Genomic DNA, 23262 nt, shown 5'->3' on the forward strand with positions numbered 1-23262 from the left:
CCCTGACTCCAGTCAGTTGCTTATAGTTTATCCTGAACTGTTTTACTGAAACTATCTTTTCACACACACCTTTTCTTCATATTGTGCTGTTCTCCACACCTTTGGTTTCCTGTTGTCCACAGGAACAGCAATCACCCTTTTGTTAATGTCTCGATGCAAGCAAGAATTTATTAAGCCTATATTCGGCCTTGCACTAAGTAATTCTTATGAAGAAGAGAGACAGAGAGAGATGCTAAGTGTATTCTCTTCTCTGTCTGCTCTGAAAATGATGGTTGGTCATTGGCAGAAGGTAACAATATAAATTAATAATGTAAAAATATTCAAAATTTTGAGTCAAAACAGAAGAATGCTAGAATCCTGAGAAACAAGCAACTCACTCAGCATGGAGTAAGGGTGGGGAAGAATTATCAGAGAAGTGGAGGGAAAGGTTTTGACAGAGTTTTAAAGGAAAAGAAGAAACTGACAAGGTCTACAAAGGGGAATGGCTCAAGGACATAAAGGCACATTCAATCACCATCCAGGGAGTACAAAAATTTGGTTCAAGTAGAGAAAAATTTGTGTTTTTGCGATGAAGTAGCAGGAGTCAGGTGATATGTGACATTAGTCACATCTTGTGTATCTTATCAATGACATCGTGTGTCCTTTCAATGACATTTTGCAACCTCCCTGGAGCCCATTAGTATACACAATTTAAACACATCTCTACAGTTGGTGGATACAGTAGAGTGAACAGTAACTAGAGAAGAATGTTAGAAAATAAGCTACTTAAACATTTAGGTCAAAAATGAAGAGACCCAAATCATACAAGTTATTGTAGAGAAAGACAGGTTAGAATGAACACAATAGCTATCACTTACTGAGTTCTTACTATGCCAAGTGTCATACATGCCATATCTCACTGAGACCACAAACAACATTGGAAGTATTTATGGGTGTCTTCCATTTTTAATATGAACAAACTTAAGCTTTCACCTGTCAAACTTAGGTCACAAATTAAGAAAGAATTCAGGAGAGGTGGGGAAAGATGGTGGAACAAGGAGGTGTAGAATTGAGTTTGTCCTCTAGGGCAGCTAGTAAATAGACAAAAACAGTCTGAAACAAGTGTTTGGGGGATTTCCGAGACCAAACACACATCATACGCCAGGCTGGAATGGGTAGAAGAGCTGAGATCAGAGTACATAACTGAGTAAGTCTCCCAATCTGTGGAGGCTGGCACCCCTCCCTGACTGGCACAGCAGGCTGTATTGAGTCACTTCCCCAGAGGAAAAAGTAGTAGTTCTACTAGAGAACTCCACGAAGCACCAAATGCATATTTAATTAATATATTTGGACTGCAGATACAGATGAACCCAGAGCAAGCCCGAAGGAACCCAGAGGTAGAGGGGCTGATGAGAAAAAAAAGAAAGAAAAGAAAACAGGCTTTTGGAGTTGGATGAGCTGAGAATACTGGAAAAGGGCTGTGCCGCAAGAAAAGGGGCATATAGAGCCAGGTACCAATTTGGTTGACTGGTGAACCTGGAGGTGGGGAGAGGGTGAGACCAGCTCTGAAAAGGGTTTTGTTTTTGTTTAAAATTTTTTTCTTTTACTTTTTAGAAGCCCAGTAAAGAAAGCTCCAGGAAAATTCAGTTGTCAGCACTGCCCCAGGCAAAGGCAGAATTAAGATATGTCGGTTAGACAAAGTAAATAGCCAGGTGAAGGAGATTATTTCCTAAAGAGTTTATTTTCCCCAAGAAAAGGGGGGCGGGAGGTGGCCTGCCTTCATTGAACTCAGACCCTAGGGGCTCGAAAACAGAAATGCTTTAAGACTGCTCTGTTTCAGCCTTTGTCTCAACCATGCCCCTGGCAGAAAGGGTCTGCTGAGAATTAAAGGCACTGCACCACTGTGCACCAGTGGAAGCTGTGGGCTGACAGGTGACACCTGCTGGGGGGTGGGTAGAAAAACCACAGAATAAACAGGCTTCACATGAAAGACTGGCACCCTGCTGTGTCTCCTCTGAAGGAAACCTGGATACTGATTACACCCTCTTCCTCAGTCCTGGGCCTGTCTTGCCTGGAAAAATCCGAATGGGGGGGAGTCTATCTTATCTGGGGCAACCCTCCACAAAACAAACAAACAAACAAACAAAACTTCTGTATAGGCAGGGGAAGAACCGGAAAAACGAGACTTGAAAAATTCTGATCACTTAAAGATAAGCTATGCTAGAGGTCTAGAATAAGTTGAACTGAATATGAAAGAAGAGAGAAAAAAAGCCAGACAACAGGAAAACCCTAGGTAAAAGAGAGAAAAAAGACATCCAGAATAAACTAATCAAGGAAATCAGGTGCTCAGACACCAGCAAAAAATCATGAATCATACTAGGAAGCATGAAGATATGACCCAAAGGAACAAACTAACACCTCAACTGAGATACAGGAGTTGAAACAACTAATTAAAGATATTCAAAACATCTTCTAAATCAGTTCAATGAGTTGAAGGAAAATGTGGCAAAGAGAAGAAGGATATAAAGAAGACACAGGCTGTCCATACAGAAGAATGCAAAAGCTTGAAAAAACAAATGGCAGACCCTATGAGAATGAAAGGCACAATAGGAGAGATGAAAAACACAATGGAGATATACAATAACAAATTTGAAGAGGCAGAAGAAAGGATTAGTGAGGCAGAAGACAGGACATCTGAAATACTAATCATAAAAGGGTAGATAGGGAAATAATGAAGAAATATAAGCAGGGTCTCGGGAACTGAGGGACAATGAAGGACAAGGATATATGTATTATGCATGTCCCAGAGGGAGAAGAGAAGGGAAATGGGGCAGAAAGAATATTGGAAGAAATAATAACTGAAAATTTCCCAAATCTTACGAAAAACATAAAATTACAAACCCAAGAAGTGCAGCATACCCCAAACAGAAGAGATGGGAATAGATCTTCTCCAAGACACTTAATAAAAAGATTGTCAAATGTCAAAGAAAAAGACACAGTTCTGAAAGTAGCAAGAGAAAAGCAATCCATCACATACAAGGGAAGCTCAGTAAGACTATATGCAGATTTCTCAGTAGCAACCATGAAGTGAGAAGGCAGTGGTATGACATGTTTAAGATACTGAAAGAGAAAAACTGCCAACCAAGAATTCTATGTATGGCAAAATTGTTCTTCAAAAATGAGGGAGAATTTAAAATCTTTTCAGACAAACAGACACTGAGAGACTTTGTGAACAAGAGACCACTCTATAAGAAATACTGAAGGGAGTGCCACAGGCTGATAGGAAAACACAGGGGAGAGAGGTTCGGAGAAGGGTGTAGAAATGGAAATTATCAGTAAAGGTAAAAAGAGAGAAAAAAATAAGATGTGACATACAAAATCCAAAAGACAAAATGGCAGAAGTACTGCCTTTAGAGTAATAACATTAAATGTTAATAGATTAAACTCCCCAATCAAAATACACAGACTGGAAGAATGGTCCTGTTAAAAAACAGGACCCATCTATATGCTGTCTACAATTATGTTAGACAGAAAGTCAAAATAGGTTGAAAAGATGGAAAAAGATATTTCACACAAACAACAACCAGAACAGAGTAAGGGTAGTTATACTAATATCAGCCAAATTAGTCTACAAATGTACAATTAAAAGAAACAAAGAAGGACACTATTTATTAACAAAAGGGACAATTCATCAAGAAGACATAACAATGATAAATATTTATGCACCAAGCCAGTGGGCCCCAAAAGCCATGAAGCAAACACTGACAGCATTGAAGGGAGAAAGAGGCACCTCTACAATAATAGTTGGAGACTTCAGTACACAACTATCATCAATGGCAAGAACATCTAGATGGAGGATCAATAAGGAAACAAAGATTTTGAATAGCATGATAAATGAACTAGACTTAACACACATTTACAGAACATTATACCCCACAACAGCAGGATACACATATTTCTCAAGTGCTCATGGATCATTCTCCAGGATAGAAAACATCGTGGGTCAAAAAGCAATTCTAAATAAATTTTAAAAGATTAAAATTATACAACACACTTTTTCGGATCACAATGGAATGAAGTTGGAAATCAATAACAGGCAGAAGGGAGGAAAATTCACAAATATATGGAGCCTAATGAACACACTGCTAAACAACCAGTGGTTGTTTCAAGGAGGAAATTAAAAGAGAAATCAGTCAGTATCTTGAGGCAAATGAAAATTAGACCACAACATATCAGAATTTACAGGATGCAGTAAAGTCACTGATGAGGGGGAAATTTATTGCCCTATATATCTATATTTAGAAAGAAGAAAGAGCAAAAATCAAGGAATTAACTGCTCACCTGGAGGAACTAGATCAATAACAGCAAACTAATGCCAAAGCAAACAGAATGAAAGAAATAACAAAGATTAGAGCAGAAATAAATGAAATTGAGAACATGAAAACAATAGAGAGAATCAACAGAAACAGAAGGTGGATCTTTGAGAAAATCAATAAAATCAATGGACCCTTAGCTAGGCTTACAGAAAAAAGAGAGAAGATGCAAATAAATAAGATAAGAAATAGGAGGAGGGACATAACTACTGACCCTGCAGAAATAAAGGAGATAAAGTGAGGACAGTATGAACAACTACATGCTAACAAACTAGACAACTTAGATGAAATGGAAAACTTCCTAGAAAAGCATGAACAACAAACACTGATTCAAGAAGAAATAGAAGACCTCAACAAACCAATCACAAGTAAAGGGATTGAATTCATCAGCAAACCACCCCCCTCAAAAAAAAAATTCCATGATCAGATGGCTTCACATGTGAATTCTACCAAGCATTCAAGAAAAAATTAGTACCAATCCTGCTCAAATGCTTCAAAAAAATTGAAGAGGAGAAAGCTGCTGAACTCAGTCTATGAAGCAAGCATCACCCTAATATCAAAGACAAACAAAGATATTACAAGAAAAGAAATTACAGACCAATCTCTTTAATGACTATAGATGCAAAAATCCTCAGCAAAACACTCGCAAATTGAATTCAGCAGCACATTAAAAGAATTATATGCCATGACCAAGTGGGTTTTATTCCAGGTATGTAAGAGTGGTTCAACAAAAGAAATTGAATTAATGTAATATACCAAATCAACAAATCAAAGGAGAAAAACCACATGATCATCTCAATTGATGCAAAAAAGGCATTTGACAAAATTCAACATCCTTTCTTGATTAAAATACCTGAAAGGATAGGAATAGAAGGGAAGTTCCTCAATATGATAAAGCAAATATATGAAAAACCCACAGCTAATATTATAGTCAATGGGGAAAGACGGAAAGCTTTCCTTCTAAGATCAGGAACAAGACAAGGAAGCCCAGTGCACCATTCAACATTGTGGTGAAAGTTCTAGATAGAGCAATTAGTCAAGGAAAAGAAATAAAAGGCATTCAAATTGGAAAGGAAGAAGTAAAATTTTCAGTTTTCAGATGACATGATTCTTTATGTAGAAAATCCTGAAAAATCTACAGCAAAGCTACTAGAGCTTATAAATTAGTACAATGCAGTGGCAGGATACAAGATCAACACACAAAAATCAGTAGTGTTTCCATACACTAGTAAGGAGCAATCTTATGAGGAAATCAAGAAAAAAATTCCATTTACAATAGAAACCAAAAGAATCAAATATTTAGGAACAAATTTAACCACGGATGTAAAAGACCTATACTCAGAAAAGTATAAAAACATTGTCAAAAGAAATCAAGGAAGACCTGAATAAATGGAAGGACATATCATGCTCATGGATTGGAAGACTAAATATAGTTAAGATGTCAATTCTACCCAAATTGGTATTGGCATTGAGTCAATGCAATACCAATCAAAATCCCAAAAGTTTACTTCGCAGAAATAGGAAACCAACAGCCAAAATCATTTGGAAGGGCAGGGTGCCCCAAATAGATAAAAACATCTTAGGAAAGAAAAATGAAGTAGGAGGTCTTACACTACCTGACTTTAAAGCATATTACAAAGTTACAGTGGTTAAATCAGCATGGTACTGGCATAAAGATAGATATATTGTCCAATTGAATCAAATTGAGTGTTCAGAAATAGACCCTCTCATCTATGAAAAAGTGATATTTGGTAAGGAAGTCAAGTTGACTCAACAGGGACAAAGCAGCCTCTTCAACAAAAGGTGCATGGAGAACTGGATCTCCATATCCAAAATAATGAAAGAGGACCCCTATATATCATACCTTATACAAAAATTAACTCAAAATGATCAAAGATCTAAGCATTAGAGCTAAGAACATAAAATTATTAGAAGAAAATGTAGGAAATATCTTAAAGATCTTGAGGTAGGAGGTGGTTTCCTAGACCTTACACCAAAGTGTGACAATGAAAGACGAAATACATAAATGAGATCTCCTCAAAATCGAACACTTTTGTGCATTCAAGGACTTTGTCAGAAGAGTAAAATGGCAGCCTATGAAATGGGAGACAATATTTGAAAAACAACTATCAGATAAGGGTTTAATATTCAGAATATATAAAGAGATCCTATAACTCAACAACAAAAAGACAAAGAACCCAATTGAAATTTTGGCACAAGGCATGGACAGACACTTTTCCAAAGAGGAAACACAAATATCTCAAAAACATACAAAACTAGGTCCAATTTCACTAGTTATTAGGGAAATGCAAATCAAAACCACAATGCGATAACATATTACACCTACTAGAATGGCCATTATTTAAAAAAAAAAAAAAGAAAGAAAGCTACAAGTGCTGGAGAGGATGTGGATAAATAGGTACATTTATTCACTATTGGTGGGAATGTAGAATGGTATAATTGCTCTGGAAGGCAGTTTGGCAGTTCCTAAGCAAGCTATGTATAGAACTGCCGTATGATCCAGCAATCCCATTACTAGGTATATACTCAGAGGAACTGAAGGTAGGGACACAAATAGACATTTGTACACCAATGTTTATAGAGACATTATTCATGATTGCCAGAGATGGGAAAACCCCAATGTCCATTAATGGACGAGTGGATAAACAAACTGTGGTACATACATACAATGGAACATTATGCAAACGTAAGATGGAATAAAGTCATGACACATATAACAATGTGGATGAACCTTGAGGACATCAAGTTGAGTGAGATTAGCCAGAAAGAAATACTGTATGGTCTCACTAATATGGACTAACTATAATGAGCAAACTGAGAGTTAAAGTTGAAAACACAGGTTATGAGGAAATATAAAGAAGATGGAGATTGGGCATTTGATGCTGAGGGAGTACAGAATGTTCATCAGGATTGACTGTAAAGATCCATAAATGAATAGCACAATACTATCTGATGGTAGCACAATACTGTATGTAAAACAAACAAACAAAGCTGAGTCTGAGCATAGTTGAACAAGGAAAGCTAGGAGCATGTATAACACCAGAAGGATAGGTAGAGGATAAAAACTGAGACTGTATAACTTAGCAAAACCTAAAGTGGACACTGATGGTTATCAAATGTAAAAATATAAGAAAGGTTTTACATGAGGGATAACTAATGAATATCACCATTGCAAGGTGTTGAAAATGGAATGGTATATGGAAAAAATACAATCAATGTAAACCAAGGTCTGAAGTTAATTATGGCACTGTAATTTGTTCCATTAACAAAACCAGTGAAACTAATGTTTCCTAAGAAGCTTAAGTTCCAGGAACAAGGGTTTTTTTAAAAGTAATTTTATTGAAATTATTTACATACCATGCAATTATCCAAAGATCCAAAGTGTACAATCAATTTTCCACGGTACCATCATACAGCTGTGCATCCATCACCACAATTTTTTTTCAATTTTTAGAACATTTTCATTACTCCAGAAAAGAAATGAAGACAAAAAAAGAAAACTCAAATCCTCCCATACCCCTAATAACCCCCGCATTATTGACTCACAGTATTGATATAGTACGTTTGCTACTGTTGATGAAAGAATGTTAAAATACTAACTGTAGTACATAGTTTGCAATAGGTATAGATTTTCTCCATATATCCCTCTATTATTAACTTCTAGTTATAGTGTCATACATTTGTTCTAGTTCATGAGAGAGATTTCTAATATTTGTACAGTTAATCACAGACATTTGCCCACCACATTACATTCCCATTTTTTACCTTATTGGTGACACATGTGACTCTTAAGCTTCCTCCTTCCACCACATTCACACACCATTCAGCACTGTTAGTTATTCTCACAATAATGTGCTACCGTCACCTCTGTCCATTTCCAAACACTTAAGTTCAACCTAGTTGATTATAAGCAACTGCTCCCCATTCTTTAGCCTAGTTCTATATCCTGGTAACTTACATTTCATGTCTATTAGTTTACATATTATAATTAGTGATACCATGCAATATTTGTCCTTATGTGACTGACATTTCACTCAGTGTAGTGTCCTTAAGGTTTCTTATCAATCCATATTTTTTTAAAGACAGTTTTGTTCACCCACCATACTTTCTGCCCTAAGTAAACAATTGATGGTCCCCTGTATAGTCACATATTTATGTATTTTACCACCATCACCACCATCTATATAAGGACATCTCCATTTCATCCACAAAGAAGGAGGAAGAGTCAAAGAAGGTAGAGAGACAAAAGAAAAAAGAAAAAGAAAAAGAAAGAAGAAAAAAAAACACATGGCAGCAAAAAGAAAAGAAAGGAAAGATAGAGTTAACCTAAAGTAGAATAAAAGGGTCAGACAATATCACCAATGCCAAGAGTCCCATACCCTCCGTTATGCACCCCCTCTTAAAGGCATTTAGTTTTACTATATTGCGGTTGTTACATTAAAGGAAGCATGATGTAATGTTTTTGTTAACTATAGTCTCTAGTTTGCATTGATTGTACTTTTCCCCAATACCACAGTATTTTTAACACCTTGCAAGGCTGCTATTCATTTGTTCTCCCTCATGCAAAAACATATTTATACATACTATCACAATTGTTGACCACTCTAGGTTTCATGAAGTTATACAGTCCCAGTCTTCATCTTTTGTCTTTCCTTCTGGTGTCCCACATGCTCCCAACTTTCCTCTTTCAACCATACTCACAGTCATCTTTGTTCCGTGTACTTACATTGCTATGCTACCATCACACAAAATTGTGTTACAATCCTCTCACTCCTGTCTTTCCCTATCTGTCTGTAGTGATCCCTTCATTATTTCATGTAGAGCAGATATCTTGTTCACAAACTCTGTCACTGTCTGTTTGTCAGAGAATATTTTAAACTCTCCCTCATATCTGAAGGACAGTTTTGCTGCATATAGGATTCTTGGTTGACAGTTTTTCTCTTTCAGTATCTTAAATATATCACACCACTTCCTTCTTGCCTCCATGGTTTCTACTGAGAAATTCACACATAGTCTTATCAAGCTTCCTTTGTATGTGATAGATCACTTCTCTCTTGCTTTCAGGATTCTCTCTTCATCTCTGATGTTTGATAATCTGATTATTGTGTCTTGGCATAGGTCTATTCAGATCTATTCTGTTTGGGGTATGCTGCGCTTCTTGGATCTGTAATTTTATGCCTTTCATAAGAGATGGGAAATTTTCATTGATTATTTCCTCTATTATTGCTTCTTCCCCTTTTCCCTTCTCTTCTCCTTCTGGGACACCGATGACACATACATTCATGTGCTTCATGTTGTCATTCAATTCCCTGAGATGTTGCTCATATTTTTCCATTGTTTTCCCTATCTGTTCTTTTGTGTGTAGGATTTCATGTGTCTTATTCTCAAGTTCCTGAGTGTTTTTTCTGCCCCTTGAGATCTGTTGTTGTATGTCTCCATTGTTTTTCCTCTCTTGTTTTGTGCCTTTCATTTCCATAGTTTCTGTCAGTAGTTTTTTCAAACTTTTGATTTCTACCTATGTTTGCCCAGTGTTTTCTTTATAGCCTTCATCTCTTTTGACATATCTTCTATGAACTCATTGATTTGGTTTTTGATTTGATTTAACACATTTCTTTGAAAATCTTTAATAGATTGTTTCATTAAAGTGAAACAATACCTCAACTGTATCTTAATTGAGGTGTAAGTGTGTTCCTTTGACTGGGCCATATCTCTGTTTTTCCTAGTGTAGATTGTAGTTTTCTGTTGTCTAGGCATCTGGTTTCCCTGGTTACCCCAATCAAATTTTCCCAGACCACAATGCGTTTGGATCTCAGAGTGGGGTTTTATTCAGTTTCAAGTCTCCCTGCAGGTGTGCCTTAGAGTTTCACAGACTTTCCTATTAGGTCTCTAGCCACTGTGCTTTTCTTAACCTGCCCAGCAGGTAGTGCCTGTCAGCCTATTGCTCCCAACTGGTGTAAGGAGGTGTTTTGGCTGTTTTCCCCTCAGGCTCTGGGGTCTGGTTCTGAAGGGAAAGCTGGGCCCCTTTCCTTACTCTTAGGAAAGATACACCCCCTAGGGAGTTATCATCTTCATTTGAATTGCTATCTCTCTGACTCTGTTGTCTCCATCCCTGTCTGGGTCAGAGTGCTACTAACTGAAAATGGCTGAGGCTCTCTCTACTGAGAGAGATAGAAAAAGGGACAGAAAGCCCCCTTTTAGAGCCAGTACACGGTCCCCCAATTTCACTAGTTGGCCAGAGGTAACACCTGGTCTTCCAGGCTCTCCCTCCCGGGACAGATGAGTCTTCTGGTTCTTTAAGGTCACTTGTCACTAAAAGCCTCTCTCTGCTTGTTGGGGGTTTGCCGCTTGTATTCAGCAGTCCACATTTGTTAATTGAAACCCCAGTTGGAGTTCAGTTGAACTATATTTGCTTGCTGGGAGACTGCTGCTCTCTACCACAGCGAGGTTTTGCAGCTCAGTCTGCCGTGGGGGGAGGGGGCTCCCAGCACAGGTCTGCAGTTTTTACTTACAGATTTTATGCTGTGATTTCAGGCATTCCTCCCAATCCAGGTTGGTGTATGATGTGTGGACAGTCACAGTTGTCCCCCAGCAGTTACACCAAATTATTTACTAGTTGTTCCTGGTTTTTCATTAGTTGTTCCAGGGGACTAATTAAATTCCACTCCTCTCTATGCCTCCATCTTACCCCCTCCTGCAACAAGGTGTGTTAAATCTCTTTTTTAGAATAATTGGAAAAATTAACCTGTAATAATTACTACATGCCATACTATTCAAATTTTTCTCCCTCTATAGTAATACCTTAAACACCAGAAACACCACAATTAATTGCTGCTATCACCCCCATTTTACAGATGGGGAACATCTAGATAAAAAAGTGTTGCTCTTAAAGTCAACATCTAGTAACTACTGAATCCAGGATTCAAATACCTGCCATCTGGCTCCTGTGAAAGGACCTATGATTTTTATAATTGTTTTAGTATTTTTTAATGATTTTGTAAGGTATCTTAAAGAATAAGAACTCAGTAACATATAGGGTTCAGTAAAGAAAATGCATACAATTAGTAATTCCACCTTCAGTGTGTCAAACTGTTATTACTTAGGCATAGGTGTGGGCTCCTCTTGGGCTTGGAAAATAAGAAAATCATTGAAACCAACAAAAATTTTCAAGATTCTCCAAAGGACTCTTCAGTAATATAAATATGAAGGTACCTTAGTGTTCTGGGTTCTGGAATTTCATTTGTTGTGAATTTGTCTCTGGTCAATTGGACCAGCTCTTTTGCTCACATCGTCAGAGTCAATCAGCAGGGACAGAGAAAATGCCCTCTTCTTGCACTCACTCACCACCATCCACAAATAGATTGATCACATGCCTTCTCAGAATCAAGTCTACCACCTTTATATCTAGCACATCCCATGCAGCCTAGCTGTCTTTCTTCAAGAATGTCACAAGGAACCTAAAGACAGTCCTACCAAGGAAGATTAAATGCATCTCCCTAAAAGCAAACATACTGTTCACAATCTACATAATCTGGAAAATTATATTAATTTTTCATTCAAGTTATTGCCTTATTTCCCCTGTAATTATTTATTCAACTACTCAACCATTTAGTATGGGCATGACAGTGAAAAAGGCTACTATGTAGGATGTCTCTTTGTGAAACACAACCATAAACATGTTTAAGCAGCTTCAATTTTAATGACTAGAATCTTTGTATATGCTTCTCGGTATTCTAGGGTAAAGGTTTGTTTAATCAATGTCCCTTTTTTCTGAATTCACAAAACAATGTTAAGCATGTGTAATATTAAAGACCAGGGTTAACATAATTTATTTCACTGTTGCTTATTTTCTGTATCATAAGTAGTTTTCATTTTAATATTACATTTACCACTTAGCTTTTGTGTTTAAGGAACAAATCCACCAAGGCACAATGGTAGTTTGGAGTTGCAAATATTTTTTCAAATGCCAACACACTAATCTTTAGCTTGGCTGACTCTGGGACTGTTTCAGGGTGGCAAGCTAAGTTTTGCTTTGTTTTTTTAATGAATGAAATCTGTCATGCCAAATACTCCTTCACTCTTTTTTCAGTCTTCCATGTTCTCACTTCTACTTTATCTGATCTTTATGAATTAAAAAAAATAATCTCAGTTTTTAAAGAAGCAGAATGATATATTTTATATAAAGGAGGCCAACAAACAGAGTCAAATGCCCTCATTTTACTGATGATGAAAACAAAGTGAGGTGCCGAAGGGAATAATGACTTGCCCAAGGTTCACATAACCAACTACTAGAATGTTTCACAGTCCAGATCTTTTTCCACTAACAACCAGTAACATTTAGTATTAGATGTTATTTCACAGTCTCTTGTGATGTGAAATATATGGCACTACTTCCCTATTTCACCAATCAGCTTAAGAAAGCATTTCATAGTATAAAAAACTGAATAAAAATATTAATTAGAGCAACACAGAAATAGTGAGTGAATATTTATTTATATCAGGCACCTTATTAAGGGAATTACTTATATTACTCCAATTAATTGCCATAATGACATGATGGCACATATATCTTTATTTCATAAGTGAAGAAATTGAGGCTCACGGGAGAAAAGTAATGAACCTTAGCCCACCAGATGTTAAAGCAGCAATCCTAAGTAAAAAATTAAAATTGGAGGATTCTATCTCTGTTAAAGGATAGGGTGAGGGTTGGTTAGTCAGGATTTTTGAAAACAAATAGGGTAAGCAGATACTGATAAAAATGTCTGAGTTTCAATTTACTAAGAAGAGTTAACATTTTCAAACTCTCTCACTCATAATAGAACATGGTTTCAAATTATATAAGCAAAAACTGAAAGAATACTAAGGGAAAGAAAATTCATATAACCTGATACTCATTTTATTAGGAAGTATGTTTTAAACAATATAATTATTAAGATTGATCTAAAAGACGTATTCAAGAACATGATACCTATCACATGGAGAATGCATAAAATTCTCCATCATAGGGAGAACAGTTCAAAATTTCTACTAAGCCTTAATCCAATCTCATTGGTTTCAAAAGTCACTATTATGAAGGCTTGTGTCTGGCTTCTAAACATTTGTTTCAAAATCATTCCAATTTGTAAATTTAAAAACTTTGAAAAATCTACCTGAAAAAAGAAGACACCACAGAGTATACTGGAAAAATATTTAATTGCTAATAAAATACTACTATCAAAAGTTCTGGAGTGAAGATTATGCAGAATTTAGAGAGAAATCTATAGATTTCAGTGCTTATGTTAGAAAATGAAAAACAAAAAACAAAAAACCTGAAAGGTGTGGGCTCGGCATTCATCCCAAGAAGTTAGAATAAAACATATCAGAATGAACCCATAGAAAATAAGAGGAGGGAAATAAAAGAAATTTGAGAGAAATAAAAACCCAAAAATAATGAAATAGGAAAAAGAATTATAATAGTAAGACTCAAATAAATTGAAAAGCTGGCTATTTAAGAAGACAAACAAGAAATTAACAAAAATCAACCAAGGTTGATTAGGACTAAAAGAAAGCATGTATTTATAAATTATGTTAGGAAAGAAGAAAAAGATATAACAACAAATGCAGAGAATAAAAGGATAACATGAATGTTACTAAAAATATTATGCTAAAAATTTGGAAACTTAGGTGAGATAGATTCCTAGAAATGTATATTACTAAAACTAATTCAAAAATAAATCTACAACTTAAATAATCCTATAACCATAAAGAATTAATTTTTAAAAAATATCTCACAAACCACCAAACCTAGATACATTCATAGGTTACTAGTGTAGTAAGATAAGAAAAATAAATATAAAGTATAAATGTTCAAATGGAAGACACAATATTAACATTATTCACCATTAATATGATAGTCTACATCAAAATAATTAGCAATTATTAAGTGTGCTTAGCATGGCTGATGTACACAAAATCAATAAAATAATTTAATTACATTTCTATGCACCAATGACATTTAAAAAAAACCCACAAGAACAAAAAGGACAGCATTTAAAACAGCAACCATGATTCCAAGGTACAGATTTCTTTAGGTAAATAATTATAAAATTTCCCTGAGACAAATTAATGAAGTCCAAAATAACTGAAGCTATATAAAATGTTCATGGATATGAAAATGAAATATCATTAAAATGTTTATATCCCAAAATTGACCTACAGATTCAAAGTAACACCATTCAAATTACCAACGTGGGCAGGTATGTGTGTGTAACTTGAAAGGTAGTTCATATGAAAGAGTTAAAAGTAAAAAGACTCAAGATCCATTTCAAGATGTAAAATGAAAGACAGGTAACTGCTTTATAACAAATTAAGGCTTTTAATTAACATGCTGTTGTTTAGGGTCATGGATAGACAGATAGACAAACTGAACAAAATTGAGAGCTGGAAGAAGACTCATGCACATAAGCAACATCACACTGTAGAAGAGTAAAGAAAGGATTGACTGGTCAATAAAAGGTATTGGGAAAACAGTTGGCCACATGGAATTTATATAAAAATGAATAATGATTTAACACCATGCCCAAAAGGCAATTTCAGATAGATCAAGAACCCAAACATAGAGAGCACAACTTAAATAACTTCTAGGAGAATGACTGAAATAAAGATGTACGACTTAATTGTAAGAATTTCTCAAATAAGACATAAAAATACAAACCAGACTACATTTATTTTAAAATAATGTTTGTAGAAATGAAATCTAAAGAGAGTAAAAAGTACGGGCAACAACTAAGCAAAGATAGAGTTGACAAAGTATTAGCATCCAGAATATAAAAAGACATTTTTAATTTAAATAAGACCCCCCCCACCAAAAAAAACAAAAACACTGAGAAGTATGGGGAAAAGATATCAATAGGTATTTCACATATGAAGGAACATAAACAGCCAGTACATGAATAAAGATTTTCTCAGACTCATTCGAAATCAAGGAAATAGGAAGTATTACTCAAGTTACAATGAAATACTATTTCATACCCATAAGCTAGAGGATAATTTAAGTTGGTGAGCATATAGAATAAAGAGAACTCATACGTTGTTGCTGGTAGGAGAGTAAATAACAAACACTTCAGAAATCCATTTGGCAATGCCTAGTACATGTGAGCATGTGTCTGCTACAGAACCAAACAACACAAATCCCTCGACAGGATTCCCTTCAGAAAGTCCTTTACATGGACACCAGGAGATGTGTACCAGAATACATTCCTTATACTGCTTTTATAATAAAAAAAAAATTCGCATTTATGATTATTTCTAAATATAATATGATGAAAAATCCTCTTTTAAAAGAACACTGTCAAATGTAGACTTCTGTCTTAAATTTTTTTCCTGAAGATATCGTTAAGAATAAATGATTTCTTTTTTGAAATTTGCATGAAAATTAACAATATTGCATAATGGAAAAAGCATAAGACTAGACCCTACTATTATTGGACTCTTTTCTATGTTTCATTATTCACCAGCAGTTTAATCCTACATTACTCTACAAATTGTTAAATGTTTCAATTAAACTATAAAATAAAAACGAGTATCATTTGCTATATTCTTGTTATAATACTAAATGAGATATGAAGGTACTTTGTAAACTACCAAGTATAAAGGGCATTTTCTAACGTAGAAATAGTTTCTGAAGGCCATCCCATGAGCCCCTGACTCGCAGTAGTGGTGCATAATAATATCTGTGCTTACCAGCTGCTGTCCTTGGACACCCCAGGCCGCGTACTGCAAGACGGAGTCCTCTACCTCTGGAGGGTTTAGCTCCCAAACTTCCCTTGAAAAAATGTAAATATTTTTACATGAACAAATGCATGTCCACCAACAATTCAGATGGACAACTGCTCATGAAAACCAGACAATCAAAGAACTTACCTAGTGTGTATGTTGTAAATCACATATGAAGCAGTATACGAGTAATGAAAAATCTGAAACAAAGGAAGAAAGAAACAGTTATTCACCCTACTTTGAAAGAAAATCTCTATTTTAATGTGTGCATGTGTTTGTCTTTTTTTTTTGTTGTTGTTTTAAATAAAATCCAGGAACTGGTGTTAAGGAGAAATAAAAACGTGTATATCTCCTACTTCAGGAGTTTATTTCTCTCTCTGTTCCTTACAGTTATAGCCTCCAAACTCCTCTCCCTGCCATCAATCCCATCCTTCATTCAATCCACTCTTTACCAAATATACTGGTGTTTATATATCATTCTTTTTCAAAATTTCAGTGGCTGCCTATTGCCTAGAGAATAAAATTCAAACCTTTTGATCTCAACTGATGTTCAAGGATTTTGGTGTTTTGGCTTCTATGTGCTTTTCCACTCTTATCTCCCACTAGATCTTTTTAGCCTGGCTATAGTTCAATCCAATTAGATGAACTCCCTTGTGTGCTCTGAACTTTTTCTGTTTTTTTTTCCCCCTGGTAGATCCTACCCTGAATCAAGTGGGGACTTTCCCTCTAATGCAGCCCCTGCAGAGAGCTCACACTGGCCCCCTCAGTTGAGACATCTCTCTGACAGTTTACTGTTTGACTTTTAAGACACTTATCACCATAGTGTAAACTATATAAATATTTTAAGTACATGTCTCCTTTCCCCACTAGAATGATGCCAGGTCCAAGTGTGAATTACCATTGCATCCTCTACCTGTTTGCGTGAAACCTTCTTTACTGACTAATAATTCTGATGGGAGAAAAGCATGCAGCTTGAGGTGTTTGTTAGGGAAGACAAAGGGGACAACACCCCCACCTATTCACAGTGATGGTGGGATACAGAGTGTGTTAAACAGCTGGTTGCAAGCGTGTGATCTTCAGTAAACTTTAGTACCCTTTAAAAAAAGAATCCTGTTTTTGTTTGTTTACAGGGCATTTTAGCAAGGGCTACAGCACCCATCAGAGAAGTGACATTAAAGTCCAAACATAGGACAATTGGGAAGGTAAAGATATCTCTGTTACTTTGGTTCTTACTAAATGAAACAGTAAGAATTGAGATGGAATAGAAGAATAGTAGAATAGGGAGGAAGTGAGGAAAACCGCAAAAGATAGGTTAGGAAAGAAATGATGAACATGTTATATTTCAGTGAAAATGATTTTTCTCTAAGTTTTGTAGAGGAACTATTGTAATTTTTCTCAACTTAGCTACATTAAACAGTATTATTATTTCTAGAATTTAAAGAACTTATGTTGATTCTTTAATTTTTCAACATGCAATTAAAAAAGCTTTTTTTCAGTTCTGCAGTGGATATATATTATAGAAATATAATTCTGTCAACTAAAACTCCCAAGAGTCAAAATTGTTATTTCTTCTAGTTGCTATGATAACTTCAATTAAACATGATTGGCCAGATATATTGTAAAGAAATAACAGTATTCTCTTTTTTACATCAAAATTGCAATCTCTCCTCCATTTGTTTCAGTACTGTGTTTTACAGTGAAGCAGTATTCTCCCATTTCTTTTTGAATGATTATTAAATTTAAGGTTGTCTTCACTACAGGGTTGCAGAAGCAAAAATAATATTTCCTTCTATTTTGGCTTTCATGTATCTTGTAAAATTCCATATTTGACTTCATATTTTTTACCCTGAACCTATGACTATAGCTTACAAAGAGATGAAAAATGTGACCACCTCTATAAACATGTTTTCCATCACAGAAAGTTCTGTTATCAAAGCAAACTACCATGAGCACTCGGTCTTCAAAAGAAACAAACGTGTCAATGGTGCTATGGTTGAAAGAGACTATTGGTTCCATCTGTTAATCATCTCACACTTGATACCTGAATTCTAGGCTCATATCCATCTCAAGAGAAAGTTATGTGCATTACTGTTTTAGGCAAAGCAGGTCAGAGCTGGATATAACTACTGAATTTTGTTTTCTTTCTATCATATTTATTATAGAGGTTGCTGCCTCTTTTCAAAGTGTCAACACCAAAGACTTCAGGATATTGTAAATTGGAGAGTGAGGGATATATAATACACTTTCAGCTTTCTAGTTCTTAGCCTGATACCACATTTGTTTCTCTTAGCTGCTGTGTTGAAGCTGAAGACCCCAACAAAAAAGTCAAACCTTAATTGCCGGCATACCTATAGAAGGTTGAAGTAAGGACTTAGGGGGTTCAGTCTCATCTACTGATAGCTATGTGTACAACAAAGTCTGCAGTTTGCCATTTACAGAAAAAGAGAACATAACCATCTACTCTAGCTTAGAGCTCTTTCCTCTAAATTCACTGTCATTTGATGTGTGTGTGTGTATGTGTATACATTATCAGCAGATTTCAAATACTTCTTGTTTTGTAACTTTCCATAATTGAAACAGCATTCTATGCCCATAATGAAATATATAGCATTTAGAATGGGGGGTAGGGGGGTGGGATCTTGAACAGGGTTAGAAGAAGAAGTTGCTTTTTTCTTGTACGATGTTGGAGAGACTTAAAAACTCTCAAAAGGAACAAGATTCAGCTATATTGGACTCTGTATTAAGGCACACTGGTCTAAATTCCATCTGCTTTAATGTGCATTTTTCTCTCACTCACTCACTCACTCACTTGCTCTCGCTATTACTCTGTCTCTTTATCTCTCTGCTTCTTTGGATGGCATTATTTTCCTGCAACACTCCTCTTTCCTTTTATCTTAGGGTTCCCTTCTATGTTGGCTAAGTAGGTCTAATATCAGGTTGTAGATGTCATAGTGGAGTCACCCAAGTTTAGAAACAGTATTCCTTTTTCATGTAATGATTGGCTGATGCATAATGAGAGCAAAAGTGCATCTGGTGAGATCCTTGGGGACAAATACATTTCCCAGTCAAATACAGCATTGGATTATATATTCCCACTCTCTTCGCCCGCTGCCTGTTGTGGGGTGTGAATTGTTATAGTAATGAGGTGGGGCATATAACATAATTAAGATATAAAAACTTGACAAAGCTTACTGCTTTTGACATGTCCTGTCACTCAATCCTAAGATGCCAAAAGACATCAGGAGGTTCAGAAAGCATCATAAGATCCTGCAATCCAATCTGGTCCCCATCATCTCTACATTATTTTGGGAATCCCAAGAAGAGGGTGATTACTAGGATTGGTATCCTAATATAAGTAGCATAGGCATAACATGGGATATCACTGGAAGAAAGAATAAAAAGTCACAAATAAAGCCATCCAGAACTTGGATACAAGGAAATTATGAAAGTGTCCAAACTTGTGGCATTCATGCTCTAAAGGAAAACTAGCCACATCCATTCATTTAACAAGTGTCTATTAAGGAACCTCTTTGCCATGGGCACTGTACTAAGAACTATCTTGTGTAAGGATTGTGATAATAAGAGTGATAAAAAGTAGAGCACAATTCAAAAAATGTGTCATTTAATAATTTTATTTACTTCTAAACATTTTCTGTTTATAAAGATTTATTTACTATTAATGGTGTGCCAGCTAATAAAGAACTTCTTCAAATTCAAAGACTGTAAAATATGTGACTTCTGTCCCCAAGGAGCTTATAATCCAGTCGAAGTGACAAGGCTAAAGAAACATTACATTAGTATGGAACACTCTGTTGCAGCTCATGGTTAAATTAGAAATTGAAGATTACAAGCCTACAGGCTTTCCAAGAAATGATTAATCTTCTTGGTTTCAAGAAAATGTCATAGAGAAAATAAGAATTGATTTAGGCATTGAAGGGATGAATATAGTTGAGAAAAAATGCAGTTGTATGCCAAACTTAAAAGAGTCTTAAATATAATAACTCTTGAATTGAGCCTTGGCTACCTACCAGACTCTTCTATGAGTTTTATATACATCATGTCATTTAATCTTTGTATCAACTTCAATAAGCAGATATTATCATGCATAATTTACATGACAGACTCTGGAAGCACTGATGTTTAAGATAAAGAGTCATAATTTGAGCCTAGGGCTGACTAATTGCAACCCATTTTGAGACTTAATCTGTCCACATACTGACTTTTAGGGAGCTGGTATAAGAAGCACGACTCTAGCTTTGCAAAAGATTCATATCTGAAAGATCTATAAAATTACCATCCAAAGATTTATTGACAGTAGCAGGCATGAGTTAATTGTGATTACCACAGTTAAGAGAGACTTCATTTTGGAAAAACGATCTAATATATCAGATTAAAAATGCAAATTCCCTTCTCCTTTAGCTGTTTTTCACAATTTTTTTTTTCTTGGAATATCAGTTATTACCTGAGACATCTATGGGGATTCTCGTCAAGGAGACTTACACTTACAAGAAAAAAAAAAGAACAAGGTACTACAGTAATTTATGCATGAACCAAAGGTGTTTTTATCTCTGGATGGCAAAGCTTTCTCTGCATTGCAGTTAAACCGCTGAATTGGTATAAGTAGCATTCATTTTCATGGCCTGGAGAAAATTTAAAATGGGATTAGGGATTTTCCATTGAATCAAACAGTTAGTAAAACTTGACTGTGAGGAAGCAAGCCTCTGAGTAAACAGCATTTATTAAAGAATGCCAGTGAGGAAAAGACACCATGGGCAAGAGGGCATTCATTTCTCTTGGGAGTTAAGTGTTCTAGGATAATGAGATACTTTGGAGATGAGTCAGAAGTGACTGTTGTTTGAAAGGTTTTGTCTTTATTATGCAGTTAAGGATGAGGACAATCAAGTAGGAAACTCAAGTGCAGTAAATTCAATTCATAAAATTACAAGATGGAGCTCTAAAAAAATCTTTGTAAAACATTGTGAAATAGTCTTTGTGAACACTGGGAAGAACACGTATTGGATGAAATTTAAGAAATAATTAATATTTATCAGTATTGTTATCAACTATAAGTTTTCTCACTTATGATCACCATAAATTTCTAATACATTATCCATCAAGGACACACAACTAGTATGACCACAATCAGAACCACGGACTTATTGGTTCAAAATCCATGTCCTTTCCAGTACAATAAAGGAGGGGAAAAAAAGCAAGCATTGTTTTAATACAATACAACATAGCAAAGGATTTTTTAATTATACTACCATCAGAGTAAGTGGCAGACAAGGTAACATACTCAAGGTAGTCCAAGTCAAAGACTAAATGTAAATGCCAACGAAGATAAAGTTTAGTTGTTGTTTAAGTTAGGCTACATTTATGCCAATAACTATATAAAGCAAAGAAAAATAAACTTGCTAATTAAAAAAAAATTCCACCAGGAAAAAAATCTTGATACCATTTACACACTAGATGTATAATAAAGTAACATATATCCTTTCCCTTTTCCTACGACTATTTGGGTCTTGTAGGCTTTCCACTGGGAAATTATAGGGTACTATTTTGTCTATTTTTGCATTCATTGTATGTTCACTCTGAATCAAAACACAATAATTACAGCATACTATAAAAACTCACACCTCATAAGAAACTGCATGAAGTAAACAGGTAAAAAATTCCTTTATTTTAAAAAAATGATGGGTGATGATTCAAGTTTTTAAAGCAGATAGCACACCAAAAATTACCTTGGCAACATTTTTCAGTTCCATGTGTAGGGTTGTTCTCCCCAGGATATAATCTAACTGGCTGGCATATTGACAACAGCCAGAACAAGAAAAATACTCTTTATTATACAACAGCAGATCTTTGATTGAGGCAAGTAAATTATGTGTTGATACTTCCCTGCTAGAAAAATAAACTGATCATCACAGACAATACTTTTTAAAATTGTTTTTAGAATTCAGCTCATTAGATGATGCGTATATTGTAAAATTTCATTTCCAAGATATTCCATAAGCATCAGTTTTCCAAGTAGCCATATTTATTTTGTAATTTTCATTCTACTATAACACTGATTCAGGTATGTGACATTGACAGTGCCACTCTTTGTAATGAAATATTTTCATGCACCAGACCTTTTTACATTAATTAATAGAACTAAGATAATTTCACTGGGCATTCAACTAATACTACTTACAATCACTTGAAAAAAACTGGTTTTATAATCTGAATAGCCCTCAAAGGTCAATTACTGACAGTAGTACCCGTAAGTTGTCAATTTTACACTGAAATAAATTTATCATCTTACTATCTGTAAACTAGTTTTCTCTCTAGCATATCAATAATATATTATAAATATATTGGTTAACTTATAGATTATAAGTAAATACATTGCAATGGAACAGAATGAAAGTGAGAGAAACTCTTAAACCTGTTTCTACTTAGTGTTAGAAATGGTGAGCTAAGGATGAAAACTTACTGTTTGACCTTGTGGGTATCTGCAGACCCTAATTAGCTGAGCCAAAAAAGTGCCTTAGGAAAGTGGTCATTCCATTCGGCAGCAGGTTGGTGAAAAGGTTCTTTCTCCATTATAACAAGATCAAGTCCTAACTTGAGTTTTCTCAAGCACAGTACTTTAAAAAAATTTACTCATCAGAAAAATACCTAAAATATCAGAAAGCAGTACTTTTCTGGTGGTTTGAAGCTGTATGTACCCCAGGAAAACATGCTCTTAAATCTAATCCATTCCTGTGGGTGTGAACCCATTGTAAGTAGGACATTTTGATGAGGTTACTTCAGCTTTTGTCCCACCTCAATCAACATGGGTTTAATCCTATTACTGGAGTCCTTCCTAGGAGAATGAAATTCAGACACAGAGAGAAAGCCCCGGAAGCAAGAAGCTGAAATCAGTGAAACCCAGAAAGGAAAAGAGAGACTGGCAGGCACAACCACGTACATTGATTGTCATATGACAAACTAAGGATCAAAGATCCCAGCAGCTGGGAAGAAAGCATCGCCTTGATGATCCCTGATTTGGACATTTTCCTGGCCTCATGAGTGAAAAGATTCCCATTGATTAATCCAACCATTTCATGGCATTTGCTTTGAACAGTCTAGGAAACTAAAACACTATCCAACAGTT

The 23262-nt window shown here is 35.5% G+C and overlaps 1 protein-coding gene across 2 annotated transcripts in view; it reads right to left on the reverse strand.

Moving 5' to 3' along the window:
* Positions 1-23262, reverse strand: part of DPP10 (dipeptidyl peptidase like 10) — a 689331-nt gene that overhangs the window by 172600 nt on the left and 493469 nt on the right. For both annotated transcript variants that reach the window (XM_037849964.1, XM_037849965.1), the window contains exons 6-7: positions 16272-16324; positions 16092-16173 (exon numbers count right to left, since the gene is read on the reverse strand). In XM_037849964.1, coding sequence (XP_037705892.1) covers positions 16092-16173; positions 16272-16324 — 135 coding nt within the window. The remainder of the gene's footprint in view (positions 1-16091; positions 16174-16271; positions 16325-23262) is intronic.

Source organism: Choloepus didactylus, chromosome 9, assembly GCF_015220235.1.
Source record: "Choloepus didactylus isolate mChoDid1 chromosome 9, mChoDid1.pri, whole genome shotgun sequence".
NCBI classification, from domain to species: domain Eukaryota; kingdom Metazoa; phylum Chordata; class Mammalia; order Pilosa; family Megalonychidae; genus Choloepus; species Choloepus didactylus.